Below are 22,446 nucleotides of genomic sequence, written 5' to 3'. Positions count from 1 at the left end.
CTTGTGTAATATTACGCCACGTGTGAATCCATCATTAAGCCCACGTCAAACCGAGCTAAAGAGGTTCGTTAACTCTTTCCTAAAGAAAACCCTCATTTAACTCTTGCTGAGCTGCTTGGGTGGAGTCCGTGCAGCGGGTGAGGGTGGTAGACTGTGTGACAGAGGGTGCTGATTACCATATCCAATGTTGGGATCAATTTTAGGAGTAACCCTTTTGTTGCCATATTGGTCTCAGCACTTATTAAGCCTGTTGACCTGTATACGGTATGTATGGGAGTAAGTATGAAGGAGGCAAGATCGGATTATTAACCCTTTCTTAAAGGCAGAATAGTAGCTAGGCTTTCCTTCAAGCAGGGCAAAGATTCAGTTCGCTGCCTAGCCTTGTATTTAAATACCGTGGTGGGCAAGGCAGGGTGGCTGCTTGGCACTCCCTCGAGCACCCAGAGCACATGCCTTGCTAACTCCTCCCCTAGCTATCCCTTTATCTAAAGGAACTCTTGATTTAACCCTTGCTGACCTGCTTAAGCTGCGCACACATGACAAAAGTAGGGGTGTCTATGAGTGACAATTTTGCAGAATCTACATCTCCTACCGATGACTGGCGACTAAAAATCAGAATCCGACCGCTTAATAATGACTTGTACAACTGATTGTAGTTGCTATGTCTATGGGACTCAGAGTGACGCCGTAAAAAGAGACTCCGCCCATTATAGATGCCCGAATAATTTTTTTTTTAAATCTATATTTTTGAATGAACCCTTTCCTGATGGCATTGCAGTTAACCCCTTCTGTGCAGCTGTGGCTGAACCTACGTCAGTGTCGATGTATGGGTGGGGGTTCTGCGCTCTCTTCTTTGCTTCGTCATCCGGATCGCCATTGATAACGATTAGTGCCTAAAAAATAAATCCGACATTTTTACATTTTTTTACTCCTACTTTTTGATAACGTCGATCATTTTTTAAAATGATCATTCCGATTTACCAATCCTATTTTTTTTTTATAAAGGACGCTGTTTTGACGCCGGTTCGACGACTTTTAATTGTTTAATCTATGGTAGGCAGCGTAGATAAAAGCTATTCCTTCTTTTTTAAACCATTTCTCCAGCTCTTGATTAATTAAAAAGTTGTTAGTGTAGAATTAACCCCTTCCTGGGTGCAGTCACCCTTACTGCCCTGCTAGGGCTGAGCCAGTGTGACAGAAGGGAGGGGAGGAGGGGGGTCTGTGAGGGTGCTGCTGGGTGTTGCACTGTCTCTGTGCTCCAGCATCAGCAGCAGCAGCAGCAGTAGCAGCAGCAGCACCAGCACTACTCCCCGGCTGTGGTTGCTAGGGAAACGGCCGCATGGCAACCGGCTGAGAGCCTGGGGGACGTGTGCTGCTGCAGCTGCCTTGCCTTGCTCATTCTCCAGCAGCAGCGCTTCCCTGCACTCTTCCTCCTCCTCCTCCTCCTCCTGAGCTCTGCCAGGGATCCCAGGCTGACAGGGGCAGCCCCAGCAGTGATGGACATGATGATGTTGGTGCAGGGTGCTGCTGCTTGCTGCTCAAACCAGTGGCTGGCCGCTGTCATCCTCAGTGTGTGCTGTCTGCTGCCCTCCTGCTTGCCCGCTGGACAGAGCATGGAATACTCCTGGCCAGCAGTGGACAACCTGGTCATCAAGCAAGGAGAGACAGCCATGCTTAGGTAGGAGCCCCTGTGCCCATGCCTGGCATGCCACTCTGTGCTGTTCTTGTCTTATGTTCTTGTTACTACTTTGGAATTTGCATCGTATTTCCCTTCTGTTCTTTTTGCACTGTGACAACCTTTTTGGAGATTTGGGGGTTGTGTTCTTCTTCTGCTCAGGATCTGCTACTTCAAACACACTACTTTTTTTTTCTAATCTTGCTTGTGTTGAGCTACAGTGGATACCTCAGGTTTGTTTTTGGAGATGTCTGTGCATGGAGGTAGGGGGAGCTGTATGGAAGAGATAGAGAGACTGGAAGTTGTGTAACTAACACTCATCTCAAAGGGGGGGAGGGCATACTTCAGCACTGCAAGGGGGCAAGACTGTTGCAATGATGCTGATTGCAACTGTTGCCTGCAGGGGTTAATGACTTCTTATCCCTAGAAATGCATGTGCTGTATGATCATAGTTCATGGCATATGCATTAACATTGGGTTAGTTTGCACCCTTTCTTCCCCAGGTTTCACGATAGAGTTATGAAGCTGCTTGTGCAATTGCAGACCATATTCAGCCCTTATTGAATGTCATCAGTCTGTTCTGTTTTCCTCATCCACATAGAGAATACCCCCCACCATGCACAAGTCGTAGTACAGAGCTAAGCAACTTAAAACTCCCTTTCACTTCCTTCATTCATTACTATTTCCAATCTGTATTGTCATAAATGTACTTTTCTTGCTCCTAACACTAACACAAGACAAGATGCTTGCTGGTTGCTAATAATGTTAAAGCCTCCTTATACTGAGCAGGTATTTGCCTCTTAGTCTTTAATGAGACCACATTCTGTAATACTGTGATCATTAAGCTTAGTGGATTTATCATTGCTGATGAGATTATAATAGTCATTAGCTCAGGTGCAGGGGAGGCACTAGTGTGTGTGGGTTATATACACTGTCTGCAGTTTGGATGTAGTGTGTGCATTTATACTGCCTATGTGTTTAGTTTGTATATACAGTATGTGCATATACACAGTCTGCAGTTTGCCTATACAGTATGTGCTTGTATATACAGTATGTGCATATACACTGTCTACAGTTTGCATGTACAGTATGTGCATATACACTGTCTGTGCAGGTTGTATACACAGTATGTGCATATACACTATCTGCGCAGTCTGCATATACAGTATTTGCATATATACTGTCTGTGCAGGTCTTATACACTGTATGTGCATATACACTATCTGTGCAGTCTGCATGTACATTATGTGGATATACACTGTCTGTGCAGGTTGTATACACAGTATGTGCATTGTAGCAGAGTCTTTCTTACAGATATCATAGGTATCATAGGCTATGTGTCCATGTTTGCATAACTGATCAGCTCTCTATGACACTACAGAAGCCATGGGATATTTTGTTGATTCCTCCTATCTTGTTACAATGTAAACTGTATATTTGTATATATGTCTAAATATGTATCTATATGTATCAACTCTACCAATAACACCTGAGCTTCAGTCAATGAGCACAATGCATGTTCAGTTTGTGTTTACTGATTTCTAAACATGTCATGATTTTCACTGCAAACAGCCCCTTCCCCTACTTCGAGAGTCATTAGTAGCTAGAGCTTATGAGCTAAACCTTGCTGATGTCCTGTCTTAATAAATGGTGTTCACATATGTTGCAGGGGATCAGTTCCAGCCCTCCATGGCTTCTGCATTGTCCATTGCATCCCTTCCCTGCAAACTTTCCTTCATTAAGGTTTACAATTGATACTTTGTAACAGCCCCCCTTCCCCTGCATATTGCAATTTCACTTCTCATCACATCCATGTATTGCTTTATCTCTACAGTCACTTTGATCTGCTCTTTTTCTTGCCACAAGCAATCTGAATGTAGTTAAAGTCCTGCTTGCCATGGGGACATAGGTGTGAGGTTTGTCTTGCTAATGCTAATTACTGTACATTGAATGTTGGTAGTAGCCTTCACTTATCGTTAGCTGTTTAGATATGATTGCAAACGTAAATGTTCAATGTTTTTTTAAAGCTGTACCCATTGGGTGAGAAAGCTGTTTAGGGGGGCAAAATGGAAATTTCCTGGCAATTATAGTGTCACATGAAGAGTTAATGGCTGGGATAAGAATTTTGGTGCTGAAAATCAGTCCAGCGAGTGAGGAAAGTGAGACAAAAACACAGAGGAATCGAAATGCAGGCGAGAAATAAGGGAGGCTGGAAAAGTGTGAGGGATTTATGTAACATCCAATCCTTAAGAACTCAATGCAGCCATATGGTAAATCCCTTGTGCTCTGACCTGCAGCTGTCTGTCTGCCTATCTATCTATCTATCTATCTATCTATCTATCTATCTATCTATCTATCTATCTATCTATCTATCTATCTATCTATCTCATATCTATCTATCTATCTATCTATCTATCTATCTATCTATCTATCTATCTATCTATCTATCTATCTATCTATCTATCTCATATCTATCTATCTGTCTATCTCATAAACATACATCATCTATATACCGTAACTATGTGTCTTATTTTGTTGCCTTTTGCTCTACCATTCCCATCTCATTGCAATGCAGCCTCCTTGCCCTGACAAGTCTCAGCTCCTCAATTCAGTGCTGCAAGGCTTGAATTCTGCTCCTATGACTTGCACAATGAACTTGTGTTGTGAATATATCAGATTGAGTTGTGAGGCCTGAAAATGAATTCACAATGACATTTGATTGTGAATATTTGCATTTATGATACTTTATCTACAAAGATTCACTACCGAGAGACTGTTATCACTCTAAATTGTCCTCCTCTCTAGCTTGTTGTCTGTTCTGGGAGATTTGCATTCACAGTAGCTTCAGACCAGCGATATTTCACACTCCACGTAAGATACAAGCTTAAAATTAATGCAAACCTGACAGCGATGGGCAAGAGACCACACATTGTTGAAGCAGCCCTTTCAGTTGCTATGAGGTCCATGCTGAGGACTGGTCTCAACTCTGATTACTGCTCTCCTATTCATAATGGCCCAGTGCAGGGTTCCTCCACTCTACAAACATTGACCTTTTCTGGTAGGGTGGGTTAGCAAAAGGTTTGTGCACTTATAGTTTCTACACAAAGCCTGTTTATTTCCTGTAATGGGGGTGTTGGAGAGAAGGGCCATATTCATCAGTCTTAAATCGTTGTAAACTATGGATGTTCTATTCTTAGAGTAGGTCATCAATAATAGATCAGCAGGGGTCTGCCACCCTTGATCTCCACTGATCAGTTGTTTATCTTGCCAATTTGCTGAGCTGATTTCTGCAGGAAGCAGACAGCTCCATTCCCACTGCAGTGGCCAGGCTTAGTATTACACATTAAATTCCATTTCACTTCAATTGGAATTTTGTTTGTAATACCAAGCCTGGACACTGCAGTGTGAATGGAGCTGTTTGCTTCCTGTAGAAATCAGCTCAATGAATTAGCTTATTAGCATCAAGAACAGCTGATTAGTGGAGGTCTTAGGCAGCAGACTCCTATTGGTCCTACTATTAATGGTCTCTATTGATTTGCTATTAATGGTCTATTCCAAGGATAGTCCATGAATAGTTTACAGCGAGACAACCTCTTTAAAGGAGAACTCAAAAGACAGAGTTGTTATTCCTTACCATTGTGTCCTTGTTTCTACAGACTTTAAAGGGGTTGCCTAATAAGGCATATAGACATCATAGAGGGGATCCCCTGCTTTATTAACCATAGTGCTATAAAGTGCAGCTCTCATTCTGGAGGACTCAACAGGCAAACTGGTGGTGATCAGCTAAATGCTGGACCGGCTGCAAACGGAAAAGGGTTTTTCTAGAAAGAGATGTAGCTAGGGGAAGGGAGAGGCAGATGGGGCATGTGCCCCTAGTGCAGTGAGGAGTGGGACACCAGATCTGCTTACACTTAAATAAGGGAATCAGCTGATTGCTGCGGGAAAGCAAAGGAGAAGATACCTTTAGGACTAAAGGTCTTGCAATGTGGTAGTCATATGACCACTCACATGTATAGAAGGGATGCTAAAGGAGCTGAAGATGCTATCATCAGTCACATGAATGGGAGGAGTCAGACTCCAATGGGGGTGTCAAACTGTATCTTAGCGAGTAAACCTTGCTACACCTCTCTTCAAGTGAATCAACCCCTCTAAAGTCATTTGACAATCAGAGTTCCCTTTCGATATATTTCTTCCCATGTTTCCTGCCAAAGACTTTTCTGGCATAATTACAGGATATGTTCTAAATGTCTGGAGGGTACAGGTCCCACCCCTGAGGCACATACCTGTTCCCAGAGTGGGGGTACAATGACACCATCCTACCTGGTGAGCAGAATTCTCTATAGCAATTACAGAAACAGCAGAACACGCGCGGTGATGCCGCATGACAGATTTCCCGCTTGTATCCACAACCTATCAGAAGACTTTGACCAGATTTCCCCTTTAATGATGCCGGTGGTGTGCGGTTTTGTACAAAAATCTCATTTTACTCAACGTATTAAGTAATTGCTGCAGATTGTCGTCTTCCTGAAATGTGCTCATTGGACTCGGCGCACTCCCATGGCCCGTGACTGTGAAATACAACGCGTTTTAGATTATTTTTGTTCCTGGGATGTGGATTGAATTGTAAATTGAGGCCTAACACAAACATCTAGTTGGACTGAAATTTATTGCAGCTGCTTTACGCCGTAGATCTATGACTTCACGGTGCGGTTTGCTGAGATTTCTATAATATATTTGGGGCTGAAGTGCTGTAGTGAAGTAGATTGATAAGGAGTAGAACAAGAAGTTTGGCTGCCTCCAAGAAATGGATGTAAGCAAGTCATTCTTCATGTCCTTGCTTGTCTGCAAAACAAATGTGCGGAACCTGAAGGGTTAATGGGTTGCATTAAAGAGGTTGTCCCAGTTATGGAATCCCCTGTCACTGGGTCAACATGCCTAAAAATAAAAAACATTAGCGCCCCTATCCACGGCCGAGACGGAATATCGCTAGGGAGCGCTGACGGGTCTCCGAGATGAGCCTACCTAATAGATAGGCTCACTGCTGAGAATCGCGGCAATCGCAGCATGCCGCAATTTAAATCCCATGAGCGGAGAATCGCTATGATTCTCCACTCGTGGATGCTGGCGCTGCGCTTTCCATAGCTTTTCATCCGCCGACACCTCCGGTCTACCTTGTCCGTTCACGGGCAGCTGTGACGACCGTAAACCTGCTGTATCAGCCAATGACATCACTGAACCTACGATGTGATGACGGAGCGCTGTCACTGGCTGCTGCAGCTTGTAAAGTGACATCACAGCAAAGACCGGAGCTAGTGGCGGAGAACAAATGGGGGAGCAGGAAAAAATGAGTTTTGTTTTTAAGTCATGGGAAACCCGGTGACAGGTGTGTCCTTAATTTGGACAACCCCTTTAAGAGGGGTGTTTAGTAATTTGCTAAAATACATAAACATTTTTTGACTTTTGCAATATTGTAAGTAAACTGTGGGGGGTCTCAACGGCGACCAGTGCTGATGTTGCCTGAGTTCAAATTCAAAGGAAAGTTATAGCACGTGCTCGAGGAGAACCAGAAGAAGCCACTATACACACAGCTCAGTGGATCAAATGAGTTCTGCTTTATTTGGAGAAACACACAGCTTATATAGGCTGTTGCCCGCGCAGGGTGCAACTTTGAAGAATTACTTAATCAGGTGACTGAAACAGAATATTTAGCACATTTTATTCTTGGGAAACCAACGTATCTTAGAAAGGAAACACATCTGCTGTGGTTCGGGTGCATCTGACCACAAACTGTTAGTAAGCCCGCCACAAACGGTCAGTAAGCCCGCCACAAACGGTCAGTAGGCCCGCCACAAACGGTCAGTACGGAAACTTATCACTACCTAGTTCGTATCTGGTGCAAGGTCCGGACTAAAATGAGGAACTTAGGTTACTCGGAAACAAAATTAAATTAAATTAACCCTATCAATTACCCGCAGCCCATACATAATGTTAATTACAGATGGGCTGTGAGTCTGTCATCCTCCATTACCTTCAATGGGTGCCGTCCGCGCAGAGTCTGCAGCAAAATAGAACATCCTGCAATTTTTTCTCCGCTCGCGGAATACGCAGTTTGTATCCGTGAGTGAAAAAGCAAAAGTACATGCCATTGAATGGCTGCGGTTTGCTTCAGATCCTCCTGATGGACGCCGATCGCGGATTCCCCAATTGGAATCTGCCTGTGTGAGCCCAGCCTCAGGCTTCTTGCACATGGAGAATGTCTCAAAACTGTGAATACACCCATACAGAATGAAAATGGATTGTCAGACGGTGATCCAATTATGTATACAAGCTGCGGGGGAAGGGGGAGCCTGTTACCCCACGACACACACATAACGGCCATTGTGAATGTCACCATCTTGGATTCAACAGGAATGTAGGCGTGCGATACACAAAACTGGTAAAGAATTCCCCCCGGAGGACCGTGCTGTGCTTCATGTTAACAGAACTTTATTTGCTTCCATGTTAATCCAGTGATTTTCCTTCATTGCAGGCAATTCTCTGCCAGTTGGGTATATCACACACCGACCTTCCCATGGGTAACATTAGATTTGACTCTACAATGGCGGCATTCAAAATGGCCTAAGAGGCTTCCCCCTTTCTCCAGCAGCTTGTATGAAAATTTGGATGACAATCTTCTGAATTGTTTTCATTCTATATGGGTATTTCCACACTTTTGAGACACCTTGTATTATGTACCTGTAATGTATCACCAATAGAAGTCTATGGGGCTCCACTCTACCGCCATATGCCATCCAAGTTTTTTCCTGCTGCGTTTATATACAAAACAAGTTGTGGCCCCATTGGATGCCATATGGCCGGGGGATTCTCCCTTAGCACCATTGCTTTCAGTGTCCACTGGGGGCATCATATGTCCGCACAACGAGTGTCTATGGCTTTGCAGTACACGGACGTTGGGACTCTCTATGCTGCCCTACAGCTCCATTCACAGGTTTATGTTGGTGTTTGATGGTCAGCATAGTATGTTGGGCAATAGCATTCAATAAGGAAATGACAGAAACCTCCCCTGGGCCACTCTTCATAAGTCAATGGGAGACAAATAGAGATGAGTGAGCATACTCGCTAAGGCTAACTACTTGAGCAAGTGGTGCCTTATTCGAGTACCTGCCCGCTCGTCTCTAAAGATTCGGCTGCCGGTGCGGGTGACAGGTGAGTTGCGGTGGTGAGCAGGGGGGAGCGGGGGGGGGGGGCAGAGGGAGAGATCTCCCCTCCATTCCTCCCCGCTCTCCCCCGCCGCCCCCCGAATCTTTGAAGACGAGCGGGCAGATACTAGACTAAGGCACTACTCGCTCATCTTTGGAGACAAACTATAGATCACAGGGAGTCATGACTTCTTGTAACGCTGCATCATCTCCATCATGGATCCTGTAGACACTAAAGCTATAATGACCCTGTGAACGGAGACTAGGTCATTTTGAGGCAATCCATTGCAATTCTATCAGACTTGTCTGGCCTAACCTATGGATATGCCATGACAGTCTCATACGGGACTATTCCTTTAACACTTGAGTTATATTCAGATACACATTACTAGTTAAGGTTTGTACCAAAACCAAATGTATCACCTATTCATAGGATAAGTAATAAAAGTCTGCAGGGATCACTGCACCCACCCGCAGTGACATCACATTGCGTGGAGTCGTGGAGTGGTGGTCACACATGCGCGGTGCAGCTCCATTCATTTCAATGGGGCAGATGGAAATAGTCGAGTACAAATCTTGACGATCTCCGGCACTCCCATTGAAAATTAATGGAGCGGTGCAGTGCATGCATGACTGTCAGGCTGGTTTCACACGGGCATGCTTTCCAATGGCTTCCTTCACATTAGCAATGTTTTGTAGCCTGTGACATTGCGAGAAAAAAAATTGCGGCTTTCTATTGCGATGTTTTGTAGCCTATGGAGCCTTCCTTTCTGCTGCATCGCACGAAAACGCGGTTTTCATGCGGTGCGATGCAACTTTCAGGGCTCGTTCACACGAGCGCTGGAGGCGCGCAGTATAGGCATGCACAGAAGGCACTTCTATAGAAACCAATGTTTCCTATGGAAGTGTTCACATGAAAGAATGTTAGATGCGCTAAACTTGTGCACCTAACAAAGATGGGACACGTGACTGCATGGTCGCATCTAAGCCTTGTGGTGCTCGCAAAGATAGGACCTGACCGATCCTTGGTGCGTGCTTTCCATAGACTCCTATGGGACATCTTGGATCATGTGAAAGGGCTAATTCAATGAATGGCTGTGATTGGTTCATTGAGCGCTGGCTCTGATTGGCTGAGCCACGGCGCTCTGCCAAGCAGAGGCAGCGCTTCCTGGTGGGAGGGTTTTTCAAACTGCTGACAAGGAACCTATAACAGAGAACTTCACACAAGTGCCAGGGAGCTTTGGTAGACATGCGGCGTAGCTGGACAGCGCCTGTTAGGTGATGCATTTCTTTTTGTTATGCAACTAGGGCTTATTTTCGGGGTAAGGCTTATATTTCAAGCTCCCCCTGAAAATCCCGGCAAAAGAGCGCTACAAAGTCACGCGACTTTGTAGCACCATGCGCTAATTTGTAGCATCACAAAATCGGATGTGATATAGCTGCGATCAGACTTTTATCACCTGTCCCATGGATAGGTGATAGAAGTCAATCTTGGAATAGCCATTTAGGTGTGCATGTATGTGTTTGTATCTGTGTATATGTATATGTGTATAATTGAACTCCTCTCTCGGGACTAGGGACCCCAATCAAAAATTGACTATGGTGCCTGTTGATCACCTATCACCTTTAAATATGCATAGACTGATGTCTTCTACTGTACTATTATCCTATGGCACAGGATAGGATGTGCAACTATTGTAGTCATAACCATGACCCTTGCCTTGGAAAGAGGAGGTATAGAGCCCTAATAACCAACACAGTGGGGCTAAATGCCAGCGGTGCGATGAAATCTAATGCTAATTGTTGTCATCTTACTAAGAGTCACTTGTCCGACTATACAAATAACGTCTTTTTGTAGTATATACAGTATAAATCCACCCACAACGGTGTCATGTCAACCATCAATGCTTAGGTGGTGGATTCAGATGTGACGTGTTCATTTGGACTTGAAGCTACACTTTTGCTAACAAAGATGTTTGCCACTGTGATCCTTTGTAGGCCTTAAGAGGTTTGTCCAGGAGTAGAAGAACATGGCTGCTTTCTTCTAAATATGATAGAGAAATGAGATAGCCTTCAAGAATACTGAGGTTGTTAAGAACCTGTTAGCTCAGTTCATGATGACCTCTGCTTTAGCCAATGTCTTAGTGCTATGTAACTGGGATCGGAAGAATACTGGGGAAATAGGGGAATTCTTGTGCTTGACTTATCTCCTAAGCATATGGGAAATAGCTGGAGGAGTCCATGTCAGAGGTCAAATTAAACAATGACTAAGAAAAAGCCAAATTTGCTGATTCTTAGGAATTACAAGGGAATATTATATTAATGTCAAAGCATTGTTACATTTTTGATTTATTACCTTGTTTATGATATATTCAATATCTAAATGTATCCTGGTATAATACAAGAAGATGACGCGGGTCAGACTTTTAGTGCAATCAGAAAGTCTTGTTGTCTGCTTTCTTTAAGAAAAGGCTCGGCTGACGCCATGACTTAATCTACATGATTTTCCATTTCTTCAACAAAAACACTCCATTCCTGTCCATGGGTTGTGTCTGGTCTCATTCTGTGAAAGTGGCCGAGCTGCAATAACACAACCCATGGACAGGTTTGGTGCAGTTCTTGAATGATAGCAACCGTGTTATTTTAAACCTCATAGATCCCATTGAGATGGCTAAAAACATTATAACACAATCTATGGGAAGCTACTAATTCTATTTAACCAATGATCTAATCTGTATGGGGCTCTCCTTCCATCTCTGAGCAAGATTTTGGGAGAAAGATGGATTGGGCATGTTGGATTTCAATATGCCTGATCCTTTGTTCCAACAGGAGCCAAGTCACTGCCCAAGGTGTCCAACTGCAGGAGCTGATTCCACTCTTCACATTGAAGTAAAAGTGCACACTTGGCCGAGCGTACAAGTATATGGTGAAAATAGCCTTCGGCTAATGACTGTTGCTTGACAACCACCAGCTTTATTCTCTTGAGCTGTGATGTCCTTCAGGCAAAGTCAACATTTACTTACAAGATGTTGTAAAGACTTCTACGAAGAGTGAATCTGCAGTCACTATTGATGGCTACTTGGTCACCAGTCCTGGTTACAATCAATGCTTCTCCAGACTATCTCTTCTTCTGTCTGGGTCTTCAGGCTTCCGGTGGTCTGCTTCATGGCTACTTTGATTATCTTCCTCTATCTCGTTACTGGTCGCTGTCTACATCTTCTCCCATCAATTCTTCCAAGCAAAATGGTCTTCTGGAAGGAGTTGGGTCTTCTTGACGATATCGAAAATAAGATTATGCTTCAGTCTGGTCATTAATGTTGATTCAGTTGATCAATGATCTACTTACATCCCATGCCGATGTTCTCGCCAGGAAGCATCACATTTCCTTAAATGTCCAAGGCTTTGATACAGTGCTTCTGCAGACAATTCCAGAGTCTGGGCAATTCTGAAAGCAGCATATAGATGTCTTATTCAATATTCCTTTTGTATTTTGCTATTTCATTCACATTCTATTTAAAGAGGTTGTCCAGTTGTAAACTATGGATGACCTATCTGCAGGACAAGTCATCAATAGTAGATCGACAGGAGTTTAATGCCAAGAAGCACCACTGATAAGCTGTTTTCTGAGTTGGTGCCCTCCTGCACTGAGCTGATTTCCGCAGGAAGCAGACAGCTCTGTTCTCACGACAGTGGCCCAGCTTGGTATTACAGACAGTCTTCCCATTTAAGTGCATGAGAACTTACCCTGTAGTACCAAGCCTGGCCACTGCAGTGGCAACTGAGCTGTTTGCTTCCTGCAGGAATCATGTCAGTTCTTGAGCACACCAGCCCAGAATACAGCTGATCTGCAGGGGTCTCAGGCAGTGGACCATCAACAATCTACTATTGATGGCCTATACTAAGGACAAACCATCAATAGTTTACAAATGGACAACTCCTTTAAGCAATTCTCCTCATTGTAAAGACTTTTCTGGCAAATGGCTCATGTTGGTATTTGTCGGTATGAGAAATATTAACACAAATGCCACAAAGATGCCATTTCAAACTAAATGTACTGCTTGACTCCTGATTCTATATCTCCAGAGGTGCTAATAGGCTGGCATCTTATTACAGGACATGTGAGATAAAAGTTTTGAGTATTGAATGTTCATCCTCGCCATATCTGCACTGGCAGCCATGTGCGTGAATGAAAGCTGTAAACTGCGTATCACTGGTGGCCTTATACTTGTTTGTTATATGAGCAAAAATAATAAACCCAAGGTAGCTTGTAGCATTACCAAGACATTGAGTTGGAAATCAAGAAATCTACATTAATGGACAAGGCATGGACTCTTACAGCAGAACCCAAAGACTTATTTCTAGTTTAAATGGAATAATGTAAAATATTTACCATATATTTTCATTAAAAGTATCCAATTGTTAAACTCACATTGCTCCACTGTGTCCATTTATTTAAGTCCATTTATTCTTATCATAAATGTCTTGGTCTGAACTTTCACAATAAATCAAGGTTTTGAATGCTGGTGTTTGCTGCTGTTGGTGAGTGTTGAGATATTACTCCCATCATGTCGAGAATAGCACAATGACTTCCCATTAATTTCACACTGTCAATCACTACTGGAAAACATCCTAAACAAAACAGCACATACTACTATAAGGCTGAGTTCACATTGAGCGTAATTGCAGCGGAATTTCCATGCAGACTTTCTAATATAATACTGCCCATATGTACAAAAATATACTATAATACTGCTCCCTATGAACAAGAATATAACTACTATGATACTGCTCCTATGTACAAGAATATAACTACTATAATACTGCTCCCTATGAACAAGAATATAACTACTATAATACTGCTCCTATGAACAAGAATATAACTACTATAATACTACAACCTATGTACAAGAATATACTACAACTATAATACTGCTCCTATGTACAAGAATATAACTACTATAATACTGCCTCCTATGTACAAGAATATAACTACTATAATACTGCCTCCTATGTACAAGAATATAAATACTATAATACTGCCCCCTATGTACAAGTATATAACTACTATAATACTGCCCCCTATGTACAAGAATATAACTACTATAATACTGCCCCCTATGTACAAGAATATAACTACTATAATACTGCCCCTATGTACAAGAATATAACTACTATGATACTGCCCCCTATGTACAAGAATATAACTACTATAATACTGCCCCCTATGTACAAGAATATAACTACTATAATACTGCCTCCTATGTACAAGAATACAACTACTATACTACTGCCCCATCATGTACAAGAATATAACTACTATAATACTGCCCCCTATGTACAAGAATATAACTACTATGATACTGCTCCTATGTACAAGAATATAACTACTATAATACTGTCCCTTATGTACAAGAATACAACTACTATAATACTGCCCCATCATGTACAAGAATATAACTACTATAATACTGCCCATATGTACAAGAATATAACTACTATAATACTGCTCCTATGTACAAGAATATAACTACTATAATACTGCTCCCTATGAACAAGAATATAACTACTATGATACTGCTCCTATGTACAAGAATATAACTACTATAATACTGTCCCTTATGTACAAGAATACAACTACTATAATACTGCCCCATCATGTACAAGAATATAACTACTATAATACTGCCCCTATGTACAAGAATATAACTACTATAATACTGCTCCTATGTACAAGAATATAACTACTATAATACTGTCCCTTATGTACAAGAATACAACTACTATAATACTGCCCCATCATGTACAAGAATATAACTACTATAATACTGCTCCTATGCAAAAGAATATAACTTCTACAATACTGCCTCCTATGTACAAGAATATAACTACGATCATACTGCTCCCTCTGTAAAAGAATTTAACAACTATAATACTGCTCCTATGTACAAGAATATTACTACTATAATTCTGCCCCAATGTACAAGAATATACCATAATATTGCCCAGTATACACAAAAATATAACTACTATAATACTGCCTCCTATGTGCATGACAATAGCTACTATAATACTTCTCCCTATGTACAAGTATATATCTGCTATTATGCTGCCCCCTACGTACAAGAATATAACTACTATAATACTGCCCCTTGTGTACAAGATTATAACTACTATAACACTGCCCCCTGTGTACAACAATGTAACTACTATAATACTGCCCCTATATACAAGAATATAACTACTATAATACTGTCCCCTATGTACAAGAATATAACTACTATAATATTGCCTCCTGTGTACAAGAATATAACTACTATAATACTGCCTCCTATGTGCAAGAATATAACTGCTATAATACTTCTCTTATGTACAAGAATATAACTACTATAATACTGCCCCTTATGTACAGGAATATAACTACTATAATACTGCCGCTTTGTACAAGAATATAACTACTATAATACTCCTCCTATGTAGGAGAATATAACTGCTATAGTACACCTCCTATGTACAAGAATCTAACTCATTTAAACTGCCTCCTATGTACAAGAGTATAACTATTATAATACTGACCCTATGTACAAGATATAACTACTATGATACTGCCCCCCATGTACAAGAATATAACTATTATAATACTGTTCATATGTACAAGAATATAACTACTATAATACTGCCCCCTATGTACAAGAATATAACTACTATAATACTGCTTCCTATGTACAAGAATATAACTACTATAATACTGCCTCCTATGCACAAGAATATGAGTACTTTAAACTGCCTCCTATGTACAAGAATATAACTACTATAATATTGCCCCCTATGCACAAGAATATAACTACTATAATACTGCCCACTATGTACAAGAATATAACTACTATAATACTGCCGCTATGTACAAGAATATAACTACTATAATACTGCCTCCTATGTACAAGAATATAACTACTTTAATACTGCCTCCTATGTACAAGAATATAACTACTTTAATACTGCCTCCTATGTACAAGAATATAACTACAATAATACTGCCCTCTATGTACAGGAATATAACTATTATAATACTGTTCATATGTACAAGAATATAACTACAATAATACTGCCCTCTATGTACAGGAATATAACTACTATAATACTGCCCCCTATGTACAAGAATATAACTACTTTAATACTGCCTCCTATGTACAAGAATATAACTACAATAATACTGCCCTCTATGTACAGGAATATAACTACTATAATACTGCCCCTATGTACAAGAATATAACTATTATAATACTGCTCCTATGTACAAGAATATAACTACTATAATACTGCTCCTATGTACAAGAATATAACTACTATAATACTGCTCCTATGTACAAGAATATAACTACTATAATACTGCCCCATCATGTACAAGAATATAACTACTATAATACTGCTCCTATGCAAAAGAATATAACTTCTACAATACTGCCTCCTATGTACAAGAATATAACTACGATCATACTGCTCCCTCTGTAAAAGAATTTAACAACTATAATACTGCCTCCTATGTACACGAATATTACTACTATAATTCTGCCCCAATGTACAAGAATATACCATAATATTGCCCAGTATACACAAAAATATAACTACTATAATACTGCCTCCTATGTGCATGACAATAGCTACTATAATACTTCTCCCTATGTACAAGTATATATCTGCTATTATGCTGCCCCCTACGTACAAGAATATAACTACTATAATACTGCCCCTTGTGTACAAGATTATAACTACTATAACACTGCCCCCTGTGTACAACAATGTAACTACTATAATACTGCCCCTATATACAAGAATATAACTACTATAATACTGCCCCCTATGTACAAGAATATAACTACTATAATATTGCCTCCTATGTACAAGAATATAACTACTATAATATTGCCTCCTATGTACAAGAATATAACTACTATAATACTGCCTCCTATGTGCAAGAATATAACTGCTATAATACTTCTCTTATGTACAAGAATATAACTACTATAATACTGCCCCTTATGTACAGGAATATAACTACTATAATACTGCCCCTTATGTACAAGAATATAACTACTATAATACTCCTCCTATGTAGCAGAATATAACTGCTATAGTACACCTCCTATGTACAAGAATCTAACTCATTTAAACTGCCTCCTATGTACAAGAGTATAACTATTATAATACTGACCCTATGTACAAGATATAACTACTATGATACTGCCCCTATGTACAAGAATATAACTACTATAATACTGCCCCTATGTACAAGAATATAACTACTATAATACTGCCCCCTATGTACAAGGATATAACTACTATAATACTGCCTCCTGTGTACAAAAATATAACTACTATAATACTGCCTCCTATGTACAAGAATATAACTATTATAATACTGTTCATATGTACAAGAATATAACTACTATAATACTGCCCCTATGTACAAGAACATAACTACTATAAAACTGTCCCCTATGTACAAGAATATAACTACTATAATACTGCCCCCTATGTACAAGAATATAACTACTATAATACTGTCCCCTATGTACAAGAATATAACTACTATAATACTGTCCCCTATGTACAAGAATATAACTACTATAATACTGCTCCTATGTACAAGAATATAACTACTATAATATTGCCCCCTATGCACAAGAATATAACTACTATAATACTGCCCTCTATGTACAAGAATATAACTACTATAATACTGCCGCTATGTACAAGAATATAACTACTATAATACTCCTCCTATGTAGGAGAATATAACTGCTATAGTACACCTCCTATGTACAAGAATCTAACTCATTTAAACTGCCTCCTATGTACAAGAGTATAACTATTATAATACTGACCCTATGTACAAGATATAACTACTATGATACTGCCCCCCATGTACAAGAATATAACTATTATAATACTGTTCATATGTACAAGAATATAACTACTATAATACTGCCCCCTATGTACAAGAACATAACTACTATAAAACTGTCCCCTATGTACAAGAATACAACTACTATAATACTGCCTCCTATGTACAAGAATATAACTACTTTAATACTGCCTCCTATGTACAAGAATGTAACTACAATAATACTGCCCTCTATGTACAGGAATATAACTACTATAATACTGCCTCCTATGTACAAGAATATAACTACAATAATACTGCCCTCTATGTACAGGAATATAACTACTATAATACTGCCCCTATGTACAAGAATATAACTACTATAATACTGCTCCTATGTACAAGAATATAACTACTATAATACTGCTCCTATGTACAAGAACATAACTACTATAATACTGCCTCCTATGTACAAGAATATAACTACTATAATACTGCCCGCAATGTACAGGAATATAACTACTATAATACCGCCTCCTATGTACAAGAATATAACTACTATAATACTGCCCCCTATGTACAAGAATATAACTACTATAATACTGCCCCCTATGTACAAGAATATAACTACTATAATACTGCCCCCTATGTACAAGAATATAACTATTATAATACTGCTCCTATGTACAAGAATATAACTACTATAATACTGCTCCTATGTACAAGAATATAACTACTATAATACTGCTCCTATGTACAAGAACATAACTACTATAATACTGCCTCCTATGTACAAGAATATAACTACTATAATACTGCCCGCAATGTACAGGAATATAACTACTATAATACAGCTCCTTTGTACAAGAATATAACTACTATAATACTACCCCCTATGTACAAGAATATAACTACTATAATACTACCCCCTATGTACAAGAATATAACTACTATAATACTGCCTCCTATGTACAAGAATATAACTACTATAATACTGCTCTCTATGTACAAGAATATAACTACTATAATACTGCCCCCTATGTACAAGAATATAACTGCTATAATACAGCCTCCTATGTACAAGAATATAACTACTATAATACTGCCCCCTATGTACAAGAATATAACTACTATAATACTGCCCCCTATGTACAAGAATATAACTACTATAATACTGCCTCCTATGTACAAGAATATAACTAGTATAATACTGCCCCCTATGTACAACAATATAACTACTATAATACTGCCCCCTATATACAAGAATATAACTACTATAATACTGCTCCTATGTACAAGAATATAACTACTATAATACTGCCTCCTATGTACAAGAATATAACTACTATAATACTGCCCCCTATGTACAAGAATATAACTACTAGAATACTGCCACATAACTGCAGAGATAGTTTAGTTCTGAATGGATAGGAAAGCTTTGGCATATGGTTAGAGGTGACTTTCACCATTTTTAAGTGTAGTAAACTAATTGTACCAATAAGGGGGAGGTGCCATAAGTGATGTCATGATGATATCATGGTTTATAGTTTTATACAATATGCATAGGATTCTAGCACTGTGTGTAGATAAACAAGGCCATGGTCTCTGAGCAGCTGAGCCAATGAACCTTCATTACATGTCACTATGTAAGTATTAAGCACTTAAGCCATCTCAGACTCGGGGTGTCAGGGGAATACCTACAGGAAGCGCTGAGTGTTTTCAGAGGTCATGAGCCCGGCATTAACTTATACTCAAGGAATGCGAAGCCTTCGGAGATTTGCCGTAATTTTACTATATAACACTGAGTTTAACTTTTGGTTTTCTTGCTTTGGGATTTGGACAAGTTGCACAAAGCTGAAATGAAACATGGCGTGAGTGCTGAACTGCTTTACGTCCGGGGCAGAGACCTCAGGCTGCCGTTTGGTGCCTGTAGATCACTTAGCAGGTTATTCTTTGGAGTTAGGCGTTGTATGAGATTTAAAAAAAAGGTCTTCTCTTTTATCAGAAACAGCGCCACTCTAGTTCATAGGTTGCCTCTGGTATTACAGCTTAGCCACATGCCAATATTCATGGTTGAGCAGCAATAACAGACACAGACTATGAGCAAATGGTAAGTGGTGTTGTGTTTCTAATAAAAAAATGGCTCAATGCTAAGAAAACCTCGCTGCATTATGCTTATTCACGCATTAGCGCCTCTACAGGTAAAGTAAGACGTGCTCATTTTAGTCAGTGGTCATACAGTGCATTTACCCAGACCCACTCCCATTGCTGGCAATGGACAAGGGGCAGGGAGGGGGGGGGGAGTTTAGCTCCGCCCCGTCCCGCCCACTCCCATTGCAAAATGTTCGTAAAAAAAGCCAGACGATATACGCTCATGTAAATAAGCCTTTGGAATGCAAAAAAAATTGAAAAGAAGGCTTTTATTGTGCGAGAGTAGAAAAACCTAAAAAAATATATAATTTTGGTATTGTTGTAATTGTACCCACTCGCATAAAATCTTATCATTTATGCTATATGATGTAGGCCGCCTGCAGACGGCCGGGTCGGATCCGGCAGCAAGAATTCTCGCGCGGGACCCGACTCGAGGGCCTGCAGAGAGCAGCGCGTACTCACCCGTGCCCCGCAGCTCCGGATCTTTCATGTGCCGGCTACCGGGCAGCCAGCGCATGCGCAGACCAGAGCCGGAAACCGCAATCCTATGCAGGCTTCCAGCGGCGGGAAATCCCGCAGTGGAATTTCCGCCCGTCTACAGGCAGCCTAACACTGTAAAAAAAAAAAGGGCAGAATATATGATTTTTCTTCTTCTTGCCCTCCAAAGAAGCTAATAAAAATGTTTTATAATGCATTGCATGTACTAAAAAAAATGGTACTAAGAAAAACTGCAGCTTGCCCCGCAAAAAAAACAAGCCCCCCTGCCGCCATCTCCATGGGAAGATGTAAAGGTTATGGCTTTTGAAAAGTGGAGATGAAAATCCCCAAAAAGTCCTCGCATCCCTCTGGCCAAAATAGGCCGTGTTACTAAGGGGTTAAAGATAAGACAAATGTATTAAGTGTCCCATGATGTTGATAAATGTGTCACATTGTTAAATACGTCTATCGATGTGGAGTCATCTTGTACTTCCGGTAGCTACTGAAATCAGATTATGACAAACTTAGTGACTTTGTAAAAAGTTGCATGCCATAAATGTCAAACCCCGCCCCCTTGTCCAGATACTTCTGCTAAGTGCTGTAAGAAGTGTAACATCTGTTCTGTTTATTTTGCACACAACAATAGTACATTTGTCTAAATTGATTTGCACTGATAACGGCGCAACTTATATGAGAGTTCCACCCCCCCCCCCCACACCAGTAACAATGTACCGCAATGTGTCTAAATGGATAGATAAGCCACCCTGAGGTGCTGTACACAGCCTATCTACAGAGGCGTAACTACAAGCTCCTGAGCCCACTGCAAACTCTGTAACTGGGCCCCTTATCTGCCCTGTGCCATTTATTCTTATGTGATAGAGGGGCCTTTGGGGCCCCTAAGGCTCTAGGGCCTGGTAGTGACTGCTACCTCTGCAAACCCTATTTCTATGCCGCCCTGGCTATATGCCGTGCAGTGAGTTTACTATGCCATGTGCCATTTATCCTGTGATAGAGGGGCCTTTGGGGCCCCTAAGGCTCTAGGGCCCGGTAATGACTGCTACCTCTGCAAACCCTATTTCTCTGCCGCCCTGGCTATATGCCGTGCAGCAGAGGCGTAACTTGGGCCCCAATGCAAAACCTGTAACGGGGCCCCCAACTATAATGCTTTATTCATATGACTGGGCTCCCTATATGGAGAAGAGAGGCCTTATGGGCCCCCGAAGGCTCCTGGGCCCGGGTGCAACCACATCTTGTGCATCCTCCATAGTTACGCCTCTGCCATGCAGTGAGTTTACTATGCCATGTGCCACATGTGTGGGGGGCCAATCCCAGCTCAGGTCCCACTGGGGGATCCTCTGAGGATCAGTCCGAGCCTGAATCTAGTGGATTATCATCTACACATACTGCATTGCTTTGTACTGGATCATTCACAGATGCAGTAAATCCCATTCGCTCTATTATTTCTGCCTTCGACTCCCTTCCTCATATATGAAGCCGACAGAAAAACATACAACAGGTATTAATTGGGCGTCATAATGACCCGCACGCTTCTTTTATGGCTTCCATAAAGGCAAATTGCATAAAACCACTTACATGATACATTATAGCAGGTGGAATGCGGAGAAGAGGATATGTAAAATGTATATACTGCTATCGATTTACGTCTAAGTGCGCAGACAACATGCGGCATATAGTAATGGGAACATAGAGACAAAGGGGCACATTAGTTACTGCTCCGGAGCCAGAAAGGCGGAAGCTGCACCTTTATATCAGTGCAAATCAGGTTAGACAAACTTACTGTTAAGGTGCGCTAAAAAGAAGAGATACCGCACCGCTCGCTGCACTTTATAAAGGTGTCTATAAAAGGGGGCGGGGCTTGAGTGGTAGAAGGGGCTTCTTAGAAATATTTATGACATAGCACTCTCACTCCAGCAGCTGGGGGGCGCACAAGCTGACTCCACATCTCTAGGCATATTTAACCCTTTCCAATCCACTGTCTGACGTCTGAAGACATTCTGATTGAAGGCTGTACAGCTCCGATGTCAGAAGACGTCCGGCAGGGT

The 22,446-nt window shown here is 41.0% G+C and overlaps 1 protein-coding gene across 2 annotated transcripts in view; it reads left to right on the top strand.

Moving 5' to 3' along the window:
• Positions 1 to 1,294: 1,294 nt before the first annotated feature.
• The window catches only part of NEGR1 (neuronal growth regulator 1), a 561,497-nt gene continuing 540,345 nt past the window's right edge, over positions 1,295 to 22,446 (top strand). For both annotated transcript variants that reach the window (XM_066597782.1, XM_066597781.1), the window contains exon 1: positions 1,295 to 1,678. In XM_066597782.1, coding sequence (XP_066453879.1) covers positions 1,497 to 1,678 — 182 coding nt within the window. In that variant the 5' untranslated portion in view covers positions 1,295 to 1,496. The remainder of the gene's footprint in view (positions 1,679 to 22,446) is intronic.

This window comes from Eleutherodactylus coqui, chromosome 3 (assembly GCF_035609145.1).
Source record: "Eleutherodactylus coqui strain aEleCoq1 chromosome 3, aEleCoq1.hap1, whole genome shotgun sequence".
NCBI lineage: Eukaryota > Metazoa > Chordata > Amphibia > Anura > Eleutherodactylidae > Eleutherodactylus > Eleutherodactylus coqui.
The sequence above is the reverse complement of the archived record's forward strand: the minus strand, read 5'-3'. Positions and strand labels throughout refer to the sequence as shown.